Raw genomic sequence first — 22,464 nt, 5'->3', positions numbered from 1 at the left:
TTTGATCTATCAAAGACTTTTTGTCCAAAATATGTTTCATGGTCCGTGTGCATCACCATACATGTCTGTTTGAAAATGCACTAACGATATTCGAGAGAATCGAAGACTATAAAAGAAATCTTGATAGTTACAGATATTTCATTTTTTTCGAAAAAAATGCTGAAATGAAATGTTTTACGTACCAGGTTTTTCTCTTTTCCGTCTTGCTATATAAGGGCTTTCACCCATGCATCTGACCATAACGTTGACTGTAACTCGTGATCAACACCTAGTTCTCACATTTGCATGAAAGGTTCGGAGAGCCACCATTCGCTTTTCGGTAGGATTCAATTCTCTCAACCACTTTGGTACTTTCGTGAGGGACGGTCTTCATGTTTGCGTTTGTGAACGGAATCCTTTCGTTCTACCGTTTGTGTAAAAGGCTTAAGGTATTCCCATCTACATTCTTTGGCTTTTTCAGCCTCGGTAAGTTTAGGCCTTGGCATCGTTTTTTTCTTGCTTCAGCTATAACTTTTGAGAGAGTGTCAATCAGTTTGGACCCTTTTGTGATATTCACCTGAATGAGTATTGAAAACGATCTAGTTAGAACTGTAGGATAGAATGTCAGTAGAAACAAAAATATCGTTCAAATGACGAAATTCTATTTTACTCACAACTCAGGAAGTATTTATGAAACCTCTCAGGTCCTATCTCACCAACTTAATGCATAACAAAATTAAAAGTGAAAAAAAAAGAATTCTAAAACAATTATAAAACAGCATCCATGACAGCGCTTGCAATGATCATTTACTATTATTCTTAATTATTATACAAGTAGTTGAAAAGTGTGATGACGTCATAAAATCCAAACCAAGACCCATTTTGCCAATGGGTAATAATTTCGTCTATCGATATCACATGAAACGGCAATAAATGTTTTAGTATCTCTTACGAAAGTATGTTTCATGCTTGCATAATCTTTCTCTAGGTTAATTGCTTTTATCTGAACTTTTTACAATTCTAATTTGTTTTGCGACGACGGTAGCGGAAAATAAAAAATGCAGTGTTTTTTTAGAAATGGCCGCGACCTCATCAAATGCGATAAAATCGTTATAAATGTGATAATAGATAGATAGATAGCTATAGAATTTTTTGTCAGAATGTTCAAGTATGAAAAGAATGCATATGTTTATATACATACATATAGACTAGTTTGTTTCTTTGAAAATAACAGTTAGGACAAAAACGTATGACCTTAACGCGTTGCATCATAAACTGAAATGACTGTTCCTTCCACTTCCTGCATAGCAGAGAAGTGGGACCTCTTACTATTCACTCGAGAAAAGTTTAAAAAATCTTGAGTAAGAACGCATTATGAAATCGCATGGCTGTAGCTTGTTGAAAGACTCCTATTTCCGATTTTAACTCAGTTACGCGAAAATATATAAGATCCATTTAAAGATCTCATGAAATCGAAAATAAATTTGCTCACCAGTATTAGCGTGCATTTTTTTTCCTGCAGGTTCTGAGTCTTGAGATTTTCCAAGTGGTAGTAAAACAATTACCGAGAAACTATCTTCCTCAGAAAAATATATTTTATTTTAATCAGGTTGAAATTCTAAATCGAATTAAATAATATGCTTTTATATATTTGTTCTAATTATAAATATGTAGTGGTAGTCAAACTGATTTATAGATATTATTATAATTCAAGAAGTTTAGAATAAATGCTGGTATTCACCAATTACTTTTATAATTAGTAAATACTTAGATAAACTACGGACATTCAGATAAAAGTAATAATTAAACATAAGAAAACTAAATTTATAAGAAGATAAATATATTTCATAAAGTGGTAGCTATCCTAATTTGAATTATTTTTTCAAGTGTTCTAAACGATTTTTATGTCGTGACTCCCAAACATACAATGTATCTCATTCTTAAACATTATTATTTAATTTATACATATATAGAATGTTTCATATATGTTATTTAAAACTATGAAAAATAAACAACGACATAATAACGGACAGTAACTATGCCTTTTAAGGAAGTTTTTTCTGACACTTGAGGTTTGACTGTTGACCTTCAGTTTAGTAAACTTGATTTAGAGCGAGTTTAAATTCTAGAGGATCAGATTGTTTACGGAAGTAAAAAAAAACAAACAAAACACACGGATTTCTTTGGATTTATTTTAAAATATGTTACGGGTTTCAGCATCTTTACTCAATAACGTTTAGAACTCTCGTCAGTTCTCTTCAGATAACAGCTTTATCCTAGTTAGCTCTTCAATATCTCAGCTTGTAAACTTAATTTCAGTATTAAAGAATGATATAGAGCATTCGCTCATATTTACCAACTACCTCCAGAACTATTCACACAAAAAAGTCGTAATTCAGTATCCCATCTTTAAGACTTCGATTCTCTTACACTTTAATTTAGATGCTAATTTTAAGGGAGCAATTCACTTCGTTTAAAAGTCATGCACTTACCAGTGAAGACCTCAACAAGAATGTATTTAATAATCATCCAGTAAAAACTGCTTGAAACTCAAAATGAAAGACAATCTTTAAAGTTATTTAAAAATGAAATAGAAAGTGTGAGAATAACCGACAGAACAAAAATTCAATTTTTCAAATAAGAAAAAAAAGAAGAAGAACACAACAAAACGATAATCGAACTAAAAAAATAAGTGATATTGTTTTTAGTGCGACTTGTCAATACCTTGGTGAAATTTAATTTAAGGATAACGAATTTAAGGCAGATGATGCGTTTCTTGCTTTTCACTGATGCCATCGGTGACCAAGTACATGACTTCAGTCACGTGGACGTCAGAGCCTGTTTTAGGAGGCGGACCCATTCATGCATAATTCATCTACATATCTTAATTTTAATCTGAACCAGATAATGATCATTCTGCAATTCAGTTCCCACTGAAAAATGATCTGTTATGGGAGCATGGAGGACTTTGTCACCCGAGAGAATTAACGCGCACCAGTCCCCATTTATCTACACGGGAAGTCTTCCAACCGCGGGGTGCCAACTCACGACCACTTGGACATGGATCCTACACCCAACCTACCAGGTTACCCTGGTCCGAAAAAATAGCTAATATTCTTAAGAGGAATGACGCAAAAATAAATAAAATTAAACTAACTAATAAATTAAAATGAAACGTATACAAAATATGTAACGTAACATGTAACATGTTAATACGTAGTATGTTATATGTAATATGTTATTAAATAACGTAATATGTAACGCAAAAATAAATAAAACAAAAATAAACTAAATAAATAAAACAAAAAAGTTACGTCTTTTTTTTCTTCATTCTTCAAAAAAGCAAAGAAAAATTTTAAAATTCCTCTTATATTAGATTACATAAAAAGTAACATAGAGCATAAAGTATATAGAGTGTGTGATAAAAGTTCGGAAGCGGTCAAATATCTCGAGAAATGTACACCTCCTAACAAAAAAAGTTGTTTCTGAGACTGTTTTAAGATTGAAAAAAATACAAATAACTTGCAGAAACACACTTGCAGAAATGCCCACTTACTCCGGACAGCGGGTACATATTTTCGAATGGTAGTCTTTTAATGTATTATTTTTGGCTTAGTAAATTCGATTTACAAGGTAAATAATTGTCACCAATATTTCTAAATATTTCAAAGGCTTATTTGATACACCATTTTCATACCTGCCAACTTTTAATCCTTTCCATTATCATTTTTCCCAGTGGTATTAAAATGGAATTAAAACTTCAATTTTAAGCAAACAAATACGTTGTATTTGAGAAACCTTAAGTTGACAGCCATGATAGTAACGCATATTAATCTATGTGCTTAATTTTTGTAAGAATAGTGGTGATCAAAATCATTTAAAAATTAAATTTATAAATGATAAAAAGTATATATTTACTATCACTTTAAATATAAAAATAAAATCTTCCGGAAAATCCGAAAGAGTTGGCAGGTATGCATTTTGTTGCAGTTAGACGCTTAAACTTCAATAAGTTGTTCGATATTGATATAATCCGTGATAATTCGAATTTCAGCCCAATTACATCCTTTTCATGCTCAGACTGCATACAATCAAAATACTATTAACTTTTGCATACAACTCTACTCAAGGGGATCTCCCCATTCCAAAGATGATTTTCACTTCAAAACTAAAGATTTACTTCTTTAAGGACTTGATTTGCCGTTACAACATACTACAACTTCAAAGATATTTAGGACCTCCTAGAATACGACAAAACAGAATCGATGAATCGGTTAGGGGGGCTTCGCGCCAAGCGCCGAGATAACCCCAGCATTCAGCTACAGTTAGGCATCAAGGGAAATTTAGATCTCAGATACCCAGTTCCACAACAGCAACAACGAACGAACCAATACAGTGAGGCCTCCAACTCTGTTATGTAAATACTTATATGTATATTATGCGGAATTTCGGTACTGTACCTGTATATATTATCACTTATTAATCGGATTTTAATTTCTCTCCACATATTATTGTTTACTTTCATTTTTCGATATCATTTTTCCGTTCCTTTTTAGGCAAATATTTTGGCTGAAGAGGCAAGTGTCGCAAAGTAGGTATGTCGTTTAATGCAATTACATTAAAGCATTAAATTTTGACAGTTAAGCCCTGATTAGCATTTCAAAAAGTTAGCAAAATAAAAGTAAAATCTCCAATTGCAATTATCTACCGTTTTTTGAAAATATTTTGTCGAATCTGGAGCAGTTGGAATCTCTGCACTTGAAGTAGAAAATTAAATTATGTTTTGCACCAAAAGAAAACCCAACAATAAAACTTAATTTCAACATATTACATCTCATAAAATCATTTTTATATATAGCTCAACAATACTTCAAATTGAAATTTGGTAAAATTAATCACACCTCAAATCTACTTATTTGCTTCAAATGTGTTAGAAAATAACCTGTGCAACTCAGAACACACCTATCAAAGCTGGTTGCTTCTATGTAGATTTACGTCAACCTCAAAACAGCCTCAAGTGTTCTGTGCTTTCATTTGTAAGGTTAATAGTTTTTAACATCATATTAAAAAAGGTATCTTTGCATGGCAAAATGCAAAACTTGAGCAAAATCGGTCGAATAGTACCTGAGAAATTGAAGTTTAAAAAATACGATTTCTCACTAACTATTCGACCGATTTCGCTCAAGTAATTAATAATTAATAAAAATTTAAAACTACATTCTATAAAATGATTTTTCGATAGAAAATGTTTTCCACCGATATTAAATAAAACATAGTATATAATCACTAAAATTTATTATTCGCATGGAATTATAAATTGTAAATTTCGCGAATTTTCCAATTGCGAGCAAAAACTTTTTCCATTCACTTAAAAAATACGAAATACGCAAAGTTTAAAATTAACATTAAGGGGTCCAAACTTTGGCTCGCTCTTCTGACCATATTGGGAGCATATTTTTCAGATTGCGGCTACCCCAGTATCTTGGGGGTTCAGAAATCCAAAATTCATTCAACAAAAAGTATGTTTATGCAGATAGGGTTCGTTTTCGTGTCTGATTTCGTGCTTTAAAATATCGTCTGCATTAACTAATTAGTTTATTTGAGGTCACCCCTTTAAACCATTAAGATTGAGTCCTAGAACGTGCAGATCCTATCATTAGATAAAAAGTTTTTAAGGATGGACTGTTTATTTTTTGCACACTGTTCGTCCAAAACTCCGAAAAATAAAATAAAAAACAAAATCCTCATCATTTCATGATTCTATGACTGTAAAATTCTATATATATACAGATATATATATATATATATATATATATATATATATATATATATATATATATATATATATATATATATATATATATATATATATATATATATATATATATATATATATATATATATAATAAATTCAAAATATGGAGAAAACAAGGGAAAAATAAAAATAACAAGAGACCAAAAAAAAAAAAAAACAATTCGAAAAAAAGGACAAAATTTTAAAAAATCCGGAAAATAAAAGATATAATCTTTTCATCAGCTCACACGATTATATCCACAAAAAAGAGTGCTTTCTAATATTATATCAATATAGCCAAAGCAAAATATATCAATACAATAGTGTGAGGAGCACTCAAAAAATTTTACAAAAAAATTAAGACAAATAAGATAGAACACAATAAGTAGAAATATCACGAGAAAACAGAAAATAAAATGTAAAGAAAGTAAGGAATAAAACATGAAATGAAGTCAAAAAAGCAAGTAGCGAATTCAAAGGAACTTACATGAACGGAAATTTTTTAAAAATGATATCAAATATTTTTGCTACAAGATTGCCTGATTGCAAAAAAAATTAAAACAAAGGCTCAAATTGAGATAAAAGCGTTAACCAGAGGATTTTTGTATTAAAGTGCATTCTTACTGCATTACTGAAGTGATTTTTTAGTTACCAAGGATGGGCCCGAAATGGATGTGTGCAAGGTAATATTATACCGGATAATTTAAAGAAGTTGGCTGTTTATCATTATAGTGTGACGCCAGGCAAGGTGCGTAGGCGCCAAAAGAATCAACGGGATGAAAAACACACAATCGGCAACCTTGGATCTTCCCCATTATTTAAGAAGCTTCGAACTTTACTCAGTCTCTATCCCACACAGTCTTACTTAATTTTATGTTTCTGTTTTAGCTTGTTATGTTTCAGTTGTTAATAAATGTTTAATTGATTTTTGTCATAGTTGTCTTCAACTTAATATAAGAGGGTTCCTCCCCCTCAATTGGTGACCCTTGTGTATATTATGTTTTTGGATACGCCAGTGGCGTAGTGAGGGTTGGGCAAGGGGGGTCATCATGCCCCGGGCGCTACTCACAAAGGGACGCCAAACGGTCCTCAAAACAAAAAATTGCTGGAAAATTTTTATTTTTATTATAATTGGTTTCTGGAAAACATATTTTAATTTTAGTGCCAGTGTAATATAATTAATGTTAATTCATAAATAAAAAGGAACACTAATAGTCTAATTCAAAGTGTAATAATATATTCATAATAGAAATGGCACGCCTTGTCTACTGGCAGGGCTGACTTGACCTGCGTCCTACAGCGCTTCCTTATGGCATCAACGCTGTGTAGTAACAGAAATTATCTCCTTTCTTGATTTGTCAGATGAAACAATATGTTATAAAAAATAGTTGAAGTTTACAAAGTACAAACATTCTTTCCTTCAGAACAATATTTATTTTTATTTCCATAAACGCAATGTAGCTTACGCTTGTTAAAACGATAACAATAGCACTCTAATGTACTTATATGTACAGTCTAATGTACTTATATGGACACGGAAAAAAGTAGCCGGAAAATAACAACTAAATGATCGAAAGGAGACACACAACAAATACAGCGTTTTGCCGTTTCTAGGAAAGGACGCAAACACCGTATTTGTTGTGTGCCTGAGAAATATCTGTATTAAAAGAATAAATGATTCCTTATTTGTTACCTTCCGGATACTTTTTTCCGTGACTGTACGTATCTTTGATACTTACGACAGGTAGTGGAAGTCTGCAAGAAAGTAGGGAAATACTCGAAATATTAACGTTTAAGTTGTTATTTCGTGCATTCAAGGCATTCTTGGTAAGTAATTAAGCAAATAATGAAGCCATGTTAAAAAACTAGCACTTCAAGTTGATACAAAAGTTGGAAACCTATTATCTTTACTTAAACTTGTAGCTCAGTTTGATTCGCTACTAGCAAATCATCTTTAACATGCCACAGAAACTCCAAAAACTGTCTCATATTTGTCAACACAGGTCCAAAATGAATTCATTCATCTTCTGGCATCTACAGTTCGAGATCAACTAATAAACGATATCAAAAGAAATAAATATTATGGACTTTTGTTTGATTCAACTCCTGATATCTCTCATCGAGAACAAATGTCCCAAGTCGTTAGATATGTAGATGTTGATTTTAAGAATAAAAAAGTTTCCATCAAAAAAACTTTTTTTTAGGGGGGGGGGGTTATTGAAACACATGCTAAAGATGCAGCCTCGATCAAAAATACAATTATAGAATAATTAAATTCCGATGAAATTTCTTTAACAAACTGCAGACCGCAGAAAGCATATGTTTTTCTCACGCTCAACGTTACGATGGGAATTATTAAAAAATGTTTTAACAGAAACTGTCAAACGTGAATCTGAAACACAATGGAGCAGCAGAATACAAGCGGTTAGCGTTATTATCAATGGGCTAGAGAATATAGTAGAACTATTAGAAAAATTAGCAGAGGACACTACCACTACAAGTGACATCAGAAGTGAAGCTACAATTCTGTTTCAAAATATACTAACTTTTAGTTTCATAACTTTAGTTCATTTCTAATATGAAATCTTAAGGAGGATTGATCGTGTGCAGCTCAGATTACAAGATCCTAGAATGAATTTTAGAGAAGGGTTCAATGATCTTGAATCATTAGCGATTGAACTACCCGAAATTCGAGACAAGCTCTCTGAAGAGGCAATAGAAAAAACGAAATCTCTTTGTGAAAAATGGGATATTGATGCAACAATACGTGTAAGAAGACGCCGCAAAATGCTCGGAGAATTGGCTAGAGATGTTGTTTTTTTCCCACAGAAAGTAAAATTTCTCGCGTTATGAAAAGCGTTCTTGGTCGCCTGCAACAAGAAATATGTACACGATTAAGTGACCTTAATTTCATATTTGGATTTCTACTAGACATTGAAAATTTATTAAACGAGGATAATGTTGATAACGACCTTGAAAAAAAATTGCAAAATTTGGGCGAATTTTATAATACAGATTTCAATGGAATAGAACTTCTTATCGAAATATGTGACTGCAAAATGTTACTCCACAGTAGAAAAGAAATTGAACCTAAAACTCCATTAGAATTTCGTACTTTTATAATCTCGTATGGAGAAGAGGTTTTTCCAAACCTGAGAGTGGCATTTCAAGTACTCCTGACTATCTCAGTATCAACTGCTAGCTGCGAACGTTCATTCCGCAAATTAAAATTAATTTTGACATATCTACGATCAACGATGAGACAAGATCGTCTAAGTGACCTAACATTAATTGTGAAAAGAAACAAATTTGTAATGATCAACTTTGATGATATTATTGATAAATTTGCTTCATCAAAAGCGGAAAATTTATACATAGTAATTAATTTTATTAATGTATTATAATCATATTATTAAATATATGTATCTCCTTAGAGATAATAAATATTTACTTTTTTATTATTTTAAAACTGCGTGTTCTTAAAATATTTCTTTATAAATATGTAAAATAAATAATAGGTATCTTTTGAACTAATTCTAGATGATCATATACAATTCAGAATCTAGTCTTGTTTTCTCAACTGCATTTTTTGTCTCAAATTTAAAGTCTAGCTTGAGCCTATAACTTTATTTACTTTACATTATTTATTTAATAATTTGGGAGCATATTTTACATATAATACTATATGGTTTTCGAATGGGGGCGCTAAAAAGGTATTGTGCTCCGGGCGCGAGTTAAGCTCGCTACGCCACTGGGATACGCTATTATCCGTTGTTTTACAATTTGGAATAACTGCTTGAATTTGGTAATGTACGATTTCCTCTCTTATTTGGTCAACTGCTTTGCTTTGCACTACTTAAAATTTAAACTTATTGTATAGTAATATCTTTTGTATTGTATAATGTTAGACTGAAATTTTTTAAACATTATTGTAAGAGACTTTAATTAGTAATTATTGAATTTGAATTTACGAACTTTAAATGCTGTTGTATATATTTCTTAGTATAATATTTATAGTTCTGAAACATTCTTAGTTATGCAAATACTTATTTTTACTGTGAATATTTCCAGATATTCTCTAGTTATTGAACTGTTCTAATGTATATATATATATATACAACTAGTTTAGTTGGAAAATTTTCATAAGTGAATCTTTAACTAGTTGCTTAGTTTTGTGTTACAATGACTGATAAAGATAAAACTGAAACTGAAATTCATAAAATTGGCCTTCGCTTACCTATAACTAGTTTTATCTGAAGTAACTAGTTTTTCTGCAACTTCAAGTTGTAATGAAGCTGTAAATAGAGATTCACTTATAGAAAAAATAGCTCAAATATCTACGGATTTGGCAGAGTTGAAGAACGAAATAAAATCTATGCGTAGATATCGAAGTCCATCCCGTAGTCGTTTGCGTTCCAAATCGAATGTTTCAAAAAAATTTTCCCACACTTCTAAAGGTGAAGCAGAGAGTCAAACTGGCGCAACGAAAATTTGTTGGTATCATAGGAAGTATGTTGAAAAAGCACACAAATGTATTGAGCCTTGCAATTTTAATTTAAACTGATGAGCTCTACTATTAGTCCGGTGGTTAATAGTAGTGAGAATTCAAAATTTAGCCACCGACTTTTTGTTTCTGATCGCAAAACTAAGTTACTGTTCTTGGTCGATAGCGGATCTGATGTAAGTTTATTGCCTATAACATTTAAAGGTTGCAGGCCGACATCAAATTATGTGTTGCATGCTGCTAACTGCACTGCTATTAAAACATTTGGTGTCAAACTTATGTCGCTAGATTTTGGTTTACATCGAAAATTTGATTTTACATTTATAATTGCGAATGTTTCAAAACCAATTTTAGGCGCAGATTTCTTACGACATTTTGAGTTGTTAATCGATCTTTAAAATAAGAAATTAATTGATACGAAAACGTCTTTGGCTCATCAAGGTAAAATCTTTCCTTCCTCAATCCAAAGTGTTAAAACAATATTTGGCAATACTAAATATCACGATTTAATTCAGGAATTTTCTGAAATTACTAGAGTTAGACCTAATTATCTTAAAATTAAGCACGATACAGTGCATTAAACACGATTGGTCCTCTGGTCGCTTCAAAAGTTCGCAGATTAAATTCTGTTAAACTTCAAGCTGCCAAATCTGAATTTGATTTCATGCTGCAACACGGTATTTGTAGGTCATCCAAAAGTCCTTGGGCCAGCGCCCTACACATGGTCCCAAAAAGTAACTCTGATTGGCGACCTACCGGCGATTAAAGAGCTTTAAACGCCTGTACTCGGCCTGATAAATATCCTTTACCAAATTTGCAGGATTTTTCTCAAAATCTGTTTGGCAAGAAAGTATTTAGTATTATAGATTTTGTTAAAGCATATAATCAAATCCCCGTAGCAGAACAAGACATTGAGAAAACTGCAGTTATAACACCTTTTGGGTTATTTGAATTTTTGTATCTGCCTTACGGTTTGTGTAATGCACCTCAAACCTTCCAACGTTTTATTAACGAAGTTTTATATGGTTTAGATTTTGTATTTGCTTATATTGATGATATTCTCGTGGCAAGTGCTAACGAGACTGAACATTTGTATCACTTACGTTTAATATTTGAACGTTTAAAACAGTATGGTTCAACTATTAATGCTTCTAAGTGTATTTTTGGATCTTTTGAAGTACCCTTCCTTGGACATTTAGTAAATGAACATGGTGTTAAACCCTTACCGCATAAAGTAGATGCAATTGTTAACTATTCTAAACCCAAAACTCTAAAAGATTTACGCAGGTTTCTTGGGTGTTTAAATTTCTATAGGAGATTTATTCCCAAAGCGGCAGAATTGCATGCCCCGTTAAACTCTTTACTTGGGGGTAGTAAAAAAGGCGATAGTAAAACTATTAGCTGGACTGCAGAGTTAGAAAATTCTTTCGAAAATGCAAAGAAAGTATAGTGAACATTACTCAGCTATATCACCCGGCACCTGATTGCCAGTTAGTGCTGTTTACGGACGCTAGTGACATTGCAGTGGCAGGCGCCTTACATGAAAAAACTGGATCTGGTTATATCCCTTATGAAAAAATCGAGGTATAAATGAGGTATAAACGAGGTATGTTTTAAAGGTATAAAGGAGGTTGTTGTTTAAATACGTCGTGAAGGTTGAAAAGGGTGCAAATGAATACCTCAAAATCAACCTCAAATATACCTTAAATATACCTCCAGAGGTATATATATTTCAGCCTGAAGTATATTTTTTTACACTTGTGGAAGTATTTATTCAACAACCTAAGGTGTGTCATTTTACACTTCATGTTATTATAAATCAACCTCTGGTGTATTTTGTTCGACTTCAGGTAATTATTTTTCAACCTCAGGTATCTAATTTTATGCTTGTAGAGGTAGATATTTTTCAACATATGGTGTGTCATTTTACACTTCAGCTTATTATAAATCTACCTCAGGTGTATTTTGTTCGACATCAGGTAATTGTTTTTCAACCTCAGGTATATAATTTTATACTTGTAGAGGTATATATTTATCAACCTGTGGTGTGTCGTTTTACACTTCTGGTTGTTATAAATCAACCTCAAATGTATTTTGTTCTACCTCAGGTAATTATTCTTCAACCTCAGGTATATAATTCTATGCTTGTACAGGTATATAATTTTCAACCTAAGGTGGGCCATTTTGCACTTCTGGTTGTTATAAATCAACCTGAAGTGTATTTTCAACAATTGGAAAGGTAATTTTTAATTAGCGCCATGTGTTCCATGTTCTACCTTAAGTTATTATTTCGTAACCTCAAGTATATATTTTTGTATTTTTAAAAGTATTAATTTATCAACCAAAGATGTTTTTTTTAGCACTTACGAAGGTGAGGTGTTATACGGACCACCTAGTTTATTAATTTTTAGACTCACTATATAAAAAATATAATATATATATAAAGATATTATATATATTATATGAAGAATAATGTACATTACATTTTTTTCACTAGTAGAGATCATTTATCAACCTGAAATTTTTAATATTAAACCTTCGACAGTAATTGCTTCTTTTGTTAAGCTATAAAAGAAAGTTTCAAATGCATAATTCTTCTATAATTTTAATAGATTGATTTAAATCATCTTAAAATAACACTTATCCAAATTCTACAGTTAGTAAAAATTATTTATGGGAACTCATACTCGTATTTTTAGAAGATAGTTGTCTAAGGTGCTTGAATTTTTAAAGCTATAAAACTACAAATTTAAATAATTAGTCAGCTGAAATTCAAAGTACTTTTATTTAAAACTAAAATTTCACTTTTTTTACAAACCAACAAAATTATTTTAAATACTGTTTCCGTCTACATGTTGAAACTTGTAATTATTGGAACCTAAAAAGAAAAAGGTATAAATTAGTAAGAAAGTCATATTTACAATAATAGCGGCAGGTCTTAAAATATTAGAAAGTATTTTTTTATCATTTAAATTAACTGGATGAAATTAATTTTCCTTTTCAGATAAATATCTTCTGCCATTTCTATTCAATCCTCGTAGCTAAAAAGCATGACATGTATCACAGCCACAAAATAAAATACACTGAAGACAGTATTACCATTAACAACATTTACAGAAATTCAAATATACAGGGTGTTTATAAAGTCTCGGACCCATTTTGATGTTTAATAACTCATAAAATAACAAAGATAGATTAAAATTAATAACATAAATGGTTAGATAGACTCAAAAACTTTCATGAACCTTGTCAATGAACTTCCACGTGTGCCCCCTTCGTCGCACGGAGAATATCAAGTCGATAGTCAATTTCACGCCAGGTAGCGGCAAGCATGTCGGCATCCACAGAGGCTATTGCGGTTGTAATTCTGGCTTTTAGGCCATCAATGTTCGACACGATCCTCCTGTAAACATTGTCCTTTATAAATAACCAAAGAAAAAAGTCCAGCGGCGTTATATCAGGTGATCTGGGTGGCCAAGGAATTGGACCTCCTCGCCTAATCTATCTTCCTGTAAAATGGTCATTCAAAGAACTACGAACGATGATACCCCAATGAGGTGGTGCACCATCTTGTTGCAAAAAGACATGTGGCTGAAGCTCTTCTAGTTGTGGAAATACGAAGTTTTCCAACATGTCTAAGTATACGACTGATGAGATTGTCTTTTCTGTAAAAAAGAAAGCTACCTCTCGTGAAATTGACTATCGACTTGATATTCTCCGTGCGACGAAGGGGGCACACGTGGAAGTTCATTGACAAGGGTCATGAAACTTTTTGAGTCTATCTAACCATTAATGTTATTAATTTTAATCTATCTTTATTATTTTATGAGTTATTAAACATCAAAATGGGTCCGGGACTTTATAAACACCCTGTATAGTTCCAATCTTATTATGCAATTTTAACACTTTTTATTTTTCTATACATCTGTAACATTATGGTACTTCTAAGTTTAATTATTAGATTTCCTTCCCTTTCTTTTTTAAAAATCTTTAAACTCAATAAACCTAGTCTATATTTTTCAACTTTTTGTCAGACTTCATGAAACTAGCAGCTTTTTTTTAAATTTTTGACGCTGATTCTGAAAAGGACTTATGTTATTGTCAATCACATCAGAGTTTCTTAAAAAATAGTTATTTTAATAATTTTTAATCAATGTAATCAAGAATCTACAATCGTTTAATAAATTAAAATTTTAAAGTTATGTACCAATTTTTATTCCTTTTTTACACTCAATCGAATAGAACAAATTACAAGCTGATAAGGAGCATTTATTTTAAAGTTGTGAGTAATTTTATGTGAGGAAAATGTCTAAGAGAGAATGATTTGAAATAATACTTTTAAAATAAGTTGAGTATAATATCTCCTATATAACTTATGATACCGAACAGAATAAAACTAAAAGTTAGTTGTTACAAACACTTGTTTAAATATAAATACACATCCCATAGGATGAAACTCAAAATAATGCATATTACTTTCAACAATAAATGTTTTTATTTGCAATTGATTTTATTCAATTCAGGATTAAAATTGCATACTATACTGACTTATTTCTAAAATATTCGCACATTTTTGAAGTAGTGAACCATAAACAGCTGCATGAAAAAGTTCATAACCTTGAAACAAATTGTCATATAAACTTGAAATCGGATTTAATTTCATTCTGCCCAATATTCTAATAAGCAATAACAATCTGCTTAGTAAATAATTAACGTGAGTAAAATAACATGTAGTGAAAATAGCAGTTTTGTGATCAAACATGAAGAAGTGAGCTAGTACAGTTACTAGTTTTCAATTATCAAATATCTAGCAAACTATTGTTATCAACAATTACATAAATTCTGTAGTTTATTAGGAGAGATTACTTTTTCCTTTAGGTATAAATTCAGAACTATATCCTAGGGGAAGGCTGAGCCGTAGCTTGCTTGTCTCTTCTTCTGCGCCGCCGCGCATGTGCTATTTACAGCCTAGGCCATCTCAGTAATATCAGGGAACTGTGGATAAGCTCTGTAAATATATATATATATATATATATATATATATATATATATATATATATATATATATATATATATATATATATATATATATATATATATATATATATATATATATATAAATATATATATATATATATATATATATATATATATATATATATATATATATATATATATATATATATATATATATATATATATATATATATATATATATATATATATATATATATATATATATATATATATATATATATATATATATATATATATATATATATATATATATATATATATATAATAATATAAACTTTGCAACAAATATCCAAACGATAAGCATACAGCTATAGTAGAATTTCAAAGCAAAATTGCTACTTTAAAAATCTTTCAATTTTCAATGATTTATTTATAAGAGAAATTGTGAACATTTTTCTCAATTAATCAGCGTGCATACTGCTACGTTAAAACATATACATTTAAGCAAAATAAAAAGAATAGTTCTATTTGACTGAACTGCAAACAATAAAATATACTGTGCATAACCTGCTGTAACGATTCACCAGTAATGTTACCCAAAACAGTGACGAGAAATATTTCGGTTATTCTCTCTTATTGCTAAGCCTACAACGATAGCCTCTAAGAATATCCTCCAACTTAAATTATTTAAGATCAGGACGCGTCGTTAAAACAAAAATAATAAAATTTAAGTTTCAAAATTGAAGCATATTTGATTAAAAGTGATAAAACTAAATTAATAAATGTCAAGCACAATTACCGAATTTCGAATAGACTTTCGATTGTCAACACACACGCCATTTGCCGGCTCGCATGGAACTCTGGGAAGTGAGTTAGTTAATATGAAGTGTACTTTAAGCAACCTTAAAACAAGCTTAGGTATAAATAAAATGACTTCAACACCTCAATAAATACCTCACTCTCTTTAGTTGAAATAAGGTATATTTTTTTATACCTCATAAATACCTCAATATCGTTAGTAGAAAAAAGGTATATTTTTTATACCTCGTAATTACCTCTTTTGTTACAAGTGTAAGAGAAACAACCTCGTATACCTTAAAAATCATCTTATCAGTCTGGATGATTTGAAGTGAATATAAGACAACCTCATAATAAGCTTAGGTATAAATAAAATGACTTCATATACCTCAATAAATACCTTTTTATCGTTAGTTGAAATAAGGTAAAAATTTTTGTACCTCAAAAATACCTCTTTTGTTACAAGTGTCAGAAAATAAACCTGGTATACCTTAAAAATCTCCTTATCAGTCTGGTTGATTTGAAGTGAATTTTAAACAACCTCAAAACAAGCTGAAGTATATATAAATCAACCTCGTACACCTTAATTACAACCTTTACGAGGTATAATTTTTATTGCTGTTTTCTCTGCAACCTTAAATATACCTCAAATATACCTCAAAACAACCTTAATACCTCAAAAATACCTCAAATCAACCTTAAATATACCTTAAATTTTCATAAGGGATACCTCTATCCTTTTTCTCCAAAAAGTTAAATAATGCCCAAGTTAAATATTCTGTTTATGACAAAGAACTTTTAGCGATTTATTTGTCAATAATTCATTTTCGTTATATGTTGGAAGGAAGGGTATTTCATGTTATAACTGATCACAAACCTTTGACGCACGCCTTTGCCCAAAGTTTTGAAAAGTGCTCTCCTAGACGTTTACGCCAACTAGAATTTATATCACAGTTTACTTGTGACTTACGATATTTAGCAGGCGTAGAAAACTTAGTGGCCGACGCTTTGTCAAGTGTAGAAGAAATTGTTTCTCCTGATAAAATTGATTATGTGCAAGTTGCAGCTGAGCAGTTGACTGATGAGGAATTGCAGGTATATTTAAAAAATCCAGATGTTACTAATTTTAAACTTACATGAATTGTTTTGCCTAATTCTGATGTAAATTTGTATTTTGATGTCTCCCAACCTAGTGCTCGTTTGTATGTACCCATGAAATTTCGAAAAAGGATTTTCGATTCTGTTCATAATCTTGCACACATCAGTGCCCGATCTACTTTAAGACAGTTATGTAGTACATATGTTTGGCCTTCAATTCGAAAAGACATTGTTCAGTGGTGTCGCACTTGTTTAAGTTGCCAAAAGGCTAAAATACATCGACACGTTATATCACCATTGGGTAAAATTCCTGTGCCTAATGCTAGGTTCCAGCACGTTCATTTGGACCTGATTGGCCCATTATCGGTGTGTCGAGGATATAAGTACTGCTTGACTTTAATTGATCGGTTTACAAGATGGGTTGAGGTGGTACCTCTACAAGATATCACGGCAAATACAGTAGCACGAGCAGCGATTTTTAATTGGGTTTCACGGTTTGGTGCTCCTGTTAGAATTTCAAATGATGAGGGAAGACAACTGGATTCCTTCACTTTCAAGAAATTAGCACAAATTCTGGGTGTTGAAATTATTCGTACGACTGCATACAATCCTAAGGCCAATGGGATGATTGAACGTGTTCATAGAACATTAAAAGCAGCCCTTATGTGTTATACAACAGATTCTTGGCTTGATAATTTGCCACTAGTTCTCCTGGGTTTGAAGACCGCTGTTCGGAAGGATTGGAACTTCTCTTCCGCTGAGTTAGTCTATGGGCAAACATTGAGAGTTCCCGGAGAGTTCTTTACTAACTCGGGAAACGACATCTCGCAGTCTGAATTGATTTCTCAGTTGCGTAAAGCATTTAGTGAGGTCAAGCCTGTAGCTTCTGTTTGGCATGACAAACGAGTCATTTGTGTACCTAAAGATCTTCAGACTTGTACGCATGTGTTCGTGCGACATGACGCCGTACGGAGACCATTACAACCTCCGTATGATGGTCCCTATTCAGTTCTTAAAAAAATCTAAAATCTATCTTTTGCAGATCTCTACGAAGAAAAAGTGGATTTCTATTGACAGGTTGAAACCAGCGTATTTGCCAGTGGACGAGCCCCATACTTTATTCCACGATGATTCTCCTTGCCAGTCTGACTTTTCTTCAACTACAACTACCGAGTCTCCTTTGCCAGAAATGGTACCGGACCCAAAGAAGTACGTTACTCGGTATGGTAGAAGAGTTCGTTTCAGAATTTGAGGACTATGAAACTCCGGTGGGGAGTGATGTGGCGCTAGGCATGGTGCGTAGGCGCCAAAAGAATCAACGGGATTACAAACACACGATCGGCAACCTTGGATCTTCCCCAGTATTTAAGAAGCTTCGAGCTTTACTGAGTCTCTATCCCACACAATCTTACTTAATTTTATGTTTCTGATTTAGCTTGTTATGTTCAGTTGTTAAATAAATGTTTAGTTTATTGTTGTCTTCAACTTAATACGAGAGGGTTCCTCCCCCTCAACTAAATTTATAACATTTCTATTTCAATGTGTCGCTAAATTTTCTTAGTCTATTCGATTATTTTAATTTATGATGATTTAAAAATTTTGTAAAAAATAGCTAGTATTTTCTAATAAATAGATTTTAAGAACGGAATGACTTAACTCTATTGCTCATATATAAAGATCTTAGACTTTTAAAATATGAAACGGAAAAAAAGGAAAGCCTTTTAAAATTATAATCGGTTGATTATAATTGCTACGATTAACTTATTTTAATAAATGCTTGTATTCACTAATAACTTTTATAATTAGTTAATACTTAGAAATTTTATTTCTTGCTTTCGTCATTTAGACTGCAATGAAAAAATTAAAATCCATAAAGAAACAAATATATTTCATAAAGTGGTAGCTATTATAATTTTCAATATTAGTTTCAAGTGCTCTAAACGTTATTAAAGTCGTGTGTAGCTCCGAAGCATACAATATTTCCGAATCATTGAATATTTAATTTATAGATATATAGTATGCTTCATACATGTTAAGTAAAACTATGAAAAATGAACAACAAAATTATAACAGCCACAGCAACTATGCTTTTTCATGAAGTTTTTTCCGACACTCAAAATTTGACTGGTGACTGGCGAGTTTAAATTCAAGAGGGACAGATCTAGGGGAATCGTTTATGAAAGTAAAAAATAAATCATAGTATGAATCATATTGTTGTCATGAAACATTACTAATTCCTAGAATTACAAGAATAATGAATAATTTATTGTTTGACAGCATAAATATAAGTAAAAAAAAAATTTTTTTAACGAAAAGAAGAAAAATTTTGGATAATTAATATTTTTATTAAAAAGCGTTAAAAATATTGACAAGATATACACTCAACGTGACTAACAACTCACAGTATTGTATCGATCTACTTTGCTTTGCTTAGATTAATACAATATTAGAAAACACTTTTTAGCGGATATAATCGTGTGAGCTGACGATGATGTATATTTTCCTTATTCTGTTAATCGGCTTTTTAATTTTTATTTAAATCTTATTAAAAGTTTGAATTACGGAGAAAATTTTATTTATTAATAATTTTTCTTCTTCTCAATATTGTAATAACAATATTGTTTTCTTTCCTATTTTTATATTATTTTATGGGTTCTATGGAAGAACAGCTTTCTTAATAACCTCTCTTTTCTTTGCTCTAACTATTGTTTGCTTCTTTACGCTTGATATAAATTTAGATCTTTTACTTTTGTTGGTGTGCTAATACGGCTTAAAGAAATTCTGATTTTCACATATATAGTTCTTATTACCATCTATTTAGTAAAAAAATACAAGACTAAAATGTAAATTTAACCAGATAAATGGCTTTTATAACATATTCTAAAGTATCGTGGATAAAGTTTCAAAGTTTTATCACATATTATAAAACCTGATTTTATTGTTAATTTTAACCAAAATCGTTACCAAAGTCATAGCTGCCAACTCTTCCGGTTTTCCCGGAAGATTTTATTTCCATATTTAAAGTGGTAGCGAAATTGATGTTATTCCGCAAAAATTTTTGAATTATAATAAACATTAAAAATGAGTTTGACTACCTCTGCATATAAATAATTACAACAATTATATAAAAGCATTTTAATTTTTACATTAGCGAATTTCAACCTGATTAAATTATAAATATATTGATGAGGAAGATAGTTTTTCGGTAATTGTTTTACTACCACTTGGAAAATAGATTCTCGAAGAGAGTGAATATTAATGAGCTTCTCTGGTGTTCCCAGAGAACCAGCAACACGGTAAATTTCACCATATTTAAGTTGTTTTTGCCATGCTTTTTTTCTTATTGAATCACATTTAATCTGTATGGGTTCTATGGAGGAACAGCTTTGATAGATCTGTTTGTTTCGTGAATTTCCGATTTATTACCATTGAGACAAATATTGCATAACTGCCTCAAGTAGTTGGAGGTTCTGTATTGATAGATACAGACTTGTGTTCAAAACTAATCCATTGCGAGTGGCTTAAGTTAAAATATAATTTCGTAACATTCTTCGACACATCCAAAAACTTAAAAAGTGGTTGCAAAACTATTTCGTTTCCTCTCTTTTTTTTTAAAAGAAATTATACTTTCTAACCGTGGAAAGCTTCGTTCGTGTAAAGAAACGTACAGCATACCTGCCAACTTTTAATCCCTTCCATTATCATTTTTCCCAGTGGTATTGAAATGGCTTTAAAACTTCAATTTTAAGCAAGCAAATAAGTTGTATTTGAGAAAACTTAAGTTGACATCCATTATAGTAACGCATATTAATATATCTGCTTAATTTTTGTAAGAACAGTGGTGATTAAAATCATTAAAAAATTAAGTTTATAAAGGAAAAAATAGTACTATATTTACTACCACTTTAAATATGAAAATAAAATCTTCCGGAAAATCCGGAAGAGTTCGCAAGTATGGTACAATGTAATCTGCGTTCTTAAATATTTATTTGTAATTTCTTGTACTCGCCAATTATTTTTATAAGTAGTGAATACTTTAAAAAGCTTTGATGAGTACGCAGCCACACATAAGTTAATGAAAAAAATTTAATAAATATATAAAGATAAATATATTTTATAAAGTGGTAGCCGTCTCAATTTTAAAATTAGTTTCATGGGTTCTAAACATTAGTAGACGTGAACCCGAAAGATTGGGTCGACTGTTCAACGACAGTTATAAAAAATCATGCACATTGAATACGATTCTCCCCTGTTTTTATGCACAATATCGCGGAAAGAAAATCCACCTTCTCGCAGCCGTATTACACTATCAAGTTCAAAGTCAGTGGGCTGTTGATAATTGGTTTTTTATCTTATTAAAGGTGTTCCTTGAGAAATAGCAACTCACTATGTCAATATTTTACGGAAAATAACGCTAACAAACAGTAGAGCACGCATTGAAAGCAACCCTGATTTGAATGTTCTCAGAGGTGCTTCGACCGCCAAACTTACATGTCAAGTGCAAAATCTGACGATATATCATCTTTTGGTAGCCTTTTCATCAACTTTTATCTTTTAATCGCCTACCAAATTTGGAGTAAATTGTTGTGAATCTTATTTTTCTGTGTATTTATTACTTTTCTTTTTTGCCTTTATAGGGTTCTGCAGTCCTTAAAAAGTTTAAGTAGTGGTAATAAATGTAGGATATTGCTAGAGGATATTTCTTACTTTACTGTACCACTCAATCGTTAGGTGGTTTAGCACGCACGAATTTTCATGCATATATACTTTCTTTAGAAAACAATTTTACCAATGCTTACCTACCAACTTTTAAGCATTTGTCGTAAAATTTTATTTCTATATTTAAAGTGATAATAAAATTAATAATAATAAGACTAAAAATTTAAAAAGAGGTAGAAACTCAATTCATTTTTTTATATATTTTCTCCTTAGTTATTCAATCCTACTACTACTAGGACTTACATTTTAAATTATTCATCCTTGAAGCAATATATATATACGTTCGTTTTCCAATGAGGTGAACAGGGTTCGAATCCCACTTAATGGCTGGTCGATACGAATCTCGCATCCGCGAGTTGACGTAAAATATCCTCAGTGGTAGACGGATCATAGGTAAAAGACTCCTTGCCGTTAGGCTATCCTTTGGAGGTTTCTGTGGTTTTCCTCTCCATCTAATGCAAGAGCGGTTTACTTCAATCAAAAAGTCCTCCAGGAAGACAAATTTCTCCTAGCGCTTAATACAAGAGTTCCCTTATCCTATGGATGGGGTTCAAAATTAGAAGGCTATGAAGTTAAACATTAGTAGTCTTAAACC

The 22,464-nt window shown here is 31.3% G+C and overlaps 1 protein-coding gene and 1 long non-coding RNA gene across 2 annotated transcripts; one reads left to right on the top strand and one right to left on the bottom strand.

Annotated features, from left to right (window-relative positions):
* Positions 1-12,854: 12,854 nt before the first annotated feature.
* On the bottom strand, positions 12,855-16,304 carry LOC147810765 (uncharacterized). Its single transcript, XR_015432854.1, has 3 exons — positions 16,054-16,304; positions 15,144-15,285; positions 12,855-13,155 (listed from the first exon to the last, which is right to left on the bottom strand). It is a non-coding gene; the product is annotated as an uncharacterized LOC147810765 (long non-coding RNA).
* A 582-nt stretch (positions 16,305-16,886) lies between these two features.
* On the top strand, positions 16,887-18,402 carry LOC147810764 (uncharacterized). Its single transcript, XM_087162072.1, has 3 exons — positions 16,887-17,147; positions 17,388-18,101; positions 18,193-18,402. The coding sequence occupies exons 1-3, from the start codon at positions 16,887-16,889 to the stop codon at positions 18,400-18,402; spliced, it is 1,185 nt and encodes a 394-aa protein (XP_087018198.1).
* The last annotated feature ends 4,062 nt before the right edge of the window (positions 18,403-22,464 follow it).

This window comes from Parasteatoda tepidariorum, chromosome 4, assembly GCF_982258835.1.
Source record: "Parasteatoda tepidariorum strain Cologne lab strain chromosome 4, Ptep-v5.0, whole genome shotgun sequence".
Taxonomy (NCBI): Eukaryota; Metazoa; Arthropoda; class Arachnida; order Araneae; family Theridiidae; genus Parasteatoda; species Parasteatoda tepidariorum.
This window is presented reverse-complemented; position numbering and strand designations above follow the sequence as displayed.